The sequence below is a fragment of the Lipophrys pholis genome (genome assembly GCF_963383615.2).
Source record: "Lipophrys pholis genome assembly, chromosome: 8".
NCBI classification, from domain to species: Eukaryota; Metazoa; Chordata; class Actinopteri; order Blenniiformes; family Blenniidae; genus Lipophrys; species Lipophrys pholis.
Window position 1 is genome coordinate 27,539,681 of NC_137630.1, and position 3,060 is coordinate 27,542,740.

General features: G+C 46.6%; 1 protein-coding gene across 1 annotated transcript in view; it reads right to left on the reverse strand.

Annotated features, from left to right (window-relative positions):
• Positions 1–2,810, reverse strand: part of LOC308113937 (PDZ domain-containing protein 4-like) — a gene marked incomplete at both ends in the record, with an annotated part of 16,397 nt that extends 13,587 nt beyond the window's left edge. Inside the window, one exon of the mRNA XM_080470509.1 lies at positions 2,751–2,810. Within this exon, the coding sequence (XP_080326635.1) occupies positions 2,751–2,810 (60 nt within the window). The remainder of the gene's footprint in view (positions 1–2,750) is intronic.
• Positions 2,811–3,060: the final 250 nt, after the last annotated feature.

The following is a 3,060-nucleotide window of genomic DNA, read 5'->3' on the forward strand; positions in this document are numbered from 1 at the left end:
ATGGAGAGAGAAAAAAAGAAGAAAGGGAGCGGCCACAAGGCTGAGGAGGGAGGCACAGGTTTTCCTCTGACTGTGTGTGTGTGTGTGTGTATGTGGGGGCGGGGGGGGGGGGGGGGGGGGGGGGGTCCAGGTCGCCTGTAAAATATATGTAAAATGCAGTATTTTATTTAAATGGTTTATGGCGTGTGCATGTGTCCACAGCCGAGTGTGTAATTCATCCACTGAACAACACTGTGCCCTGTTACTTGGGGCCATGGGGGGGGGGGGGGGCTGTATTGATTAGAAACTTGCCAATGGGTGTGTACGAGCCACCAGCGTGCAGCGTATGTGTAGCAGAGGTTCGATGTATAATGCATGAGTTTTTATTCCTTTGGCAAGAGAAGCAAGTGTTTTGATTTAGTCCGATTTAACAGGCTGGTTTTACAGCACACTGTAGCTGTGAGCCGTTTAATGCTGCGTTTATTGTCTAAAGACAGTAGCAGTTATTTGGTCGACTGCATCTAATTTGAAGGTGTAATTATACAGGTTAGTTAAGGGAAACGGCTCCAAGCTGCAATCCTCTGAACGGAAAGTACATTGCTATTAAATAAAGGGGGTGAAATGTAAATATGATTTATTGTATGTGATTATTAAAATGGTATTTAGATATACTTCATATTTGTTTGGATTAATCTGGTGTCTGCCCAGCAGGATTGTCTGTTTCTGGATTCACTACATAGAATCACTCAGATTGAAGCAGCATCTCAAATTTGTCACACATTTTTGATTTTTTTTTTTTTCAACCAGTCCATGCTTCTTATATTTCAATAAATTCTAATTGCACATGTAGTATTCAGCTCCTCAACGCCAGCAGCTCTGGCTCTGCCTTTCACATCCCATCTGCGTTTGTCTCATGCCTCCCTGCTCCCAGCCAGCGACGCTGTTTCAGGCTTACCAGACTACAAGCTCATGTGCATTCTGAAGTATCTGTTTCCCTTCACATGACGGCGCCGCACACGCCGTGACAACTCCCCTGCACGCTCCAAATCATACAACACATTTCCCGCCTGTCACTTGCTCGCTTCCCCTCGTCGCCACACCTTGTCTGGTAGAGCCACGTGAAGGCAGGGGTCAGGCCGAGCCGAAACCGCTCTGCAGTGACACATTTGTCGGCACGCGACCCTCGTGTACGGCTGACCTTGCGTCAAAACACCGGAGAGATGATTTGATTTTCACATTCGAGGATGTTGACCTGCATACGCCGGGCGTCATTACTGCTGACTCCCGTTAGGTAAGGTCACTGATTGTGGAATGAGTCGTCGCTGCTTTTTTTAACGATCACACTCTGTTCGGTGCTCACCCTCCACCCAGGAGGCTCTGTGAAGTCCCTCCCGCTTTGATATCCACCCCTTGCTTCACGGCGCTCTCTAATCAATTACTTTTGACATCGAAGGGCACGCAGCGGGAGGAAAGAGACTGGAAAACAACCCTGACGTTCGCTCCGTCTTTCATTCACTTATTTGGACTCTCTCTTCGTCTCATTGCTGCACTTCTGTTTGGAGTCGGACTTCCTGAATCCTCCCTCTCTTGGCATCCTTCGCCTCTGGCAACAGATGCGGCGCGGTTATCTGGCCCGAACCCCCCCGACATCCGACAGAGGCCCAGCTGAGGCTTTTGGTGCCACAGATACTAAAAGTGTTGCGTTGCATACCCATGATGAGTGCGGAGCATTTTTCATGCTTAGTAAGCGTACGACTTATTCCGGTCAGCGGCTTGCAGACGCTTCCTTAAGGAGGAGCTCCCTCACATGCAGTCTGTGGTCCTGGTTGGCAGGTGGTGCTGAGGCTGTAACCGTGGCAACGTCTCTCTCTCATAACACTTTAGCCCAGTTTAACAACCCATCAATCCCTCAGCCTCCGTGGCTCTGCACCACAGGTTCAGTATCATGCTGCTGCCAGCACGTCCCTCTAACCCATGTCGCTCTGCACCCTCATCAGATCATGCTAATAACCGTGAAGTGTCATTAATATAATTATCTGTGTTACTGTCACGAAATTACTACTCTGATGCTGCAATTACTACCCTTGCTCGAGAGGTGCGAGGCTAATTCAGACGTGAAAAATTGCCACTAAAATGCATGATTATCCCAGTAAAAAAAGTTTATTTTTTTTGTTTGTTTTCTGTTGGGTTTATTTTAATCAATGCACCAAATAATTTGAAGCTTTTATTAAATCTATCATGCATTCACCGGTTTCATTGCCCTAATTAACTTTTTGATTACTGAGTGTAATTGCATTATCAGGTTTCAAATGATATAAGGAGGTGTTACCGCTTCACTCTAATTTATTCATAAATCACCTAATGCTGGTTTTTATCCATCGTCTTTCAAATGTGGCAAATAAAGCATATTGTTCTGTTCCCACTTATTATGAAGCTCCTGATTCAGAAATGACCTGATGTGATGAACCTGTTCGATTTACTTCACAAACACTTCATCTAGTTGACTTATGCAAACTATATTCGGGATTCAAAACTGCTTAATGGGGACTTAATATGTGACAAGTTTTGTTAAATGAGTCCATGTGACGAGGTTCTGTTGATTTCTGCAACAGATAGAGACGTTGTGATTGTCGCGGCAGCTGCGTCACTGTGAGGAAAGGTGGAGTTAGGACGAAAATCCAAGAAAACATTATCTGCTTAGAGACTCAGAAGAAAAGAAATGTGAGCAGTTCAGTCAAACAGACAGAGAGGAGGAGAGACAGAGCGCTCACCTGGAACATGACCCTGTATTGTTCTTCGGGCTTTTGAACCACACACATGTTGCACCCCATGGTGACAGCAGACAGGGTGTCGGACCGTCCAGGTCCAACAGCTGCCCCGGATCACCACCTCTCACTCTGGGATCTCCGCGCGGTCTTTGTCTGTGGCAGTGGGAGAGCCCCACCCTCATTCGCAGGGTTGTGGTATATAAGCGTATGTCCTTCTCAGAGCTGCACACAACACATCCCTGCAGAGGAACCAGTCACTTTAATTGGCCACTGTTCCCCTGTCTTCTCTTGTCTTCACAAAATCAAGCGTTAT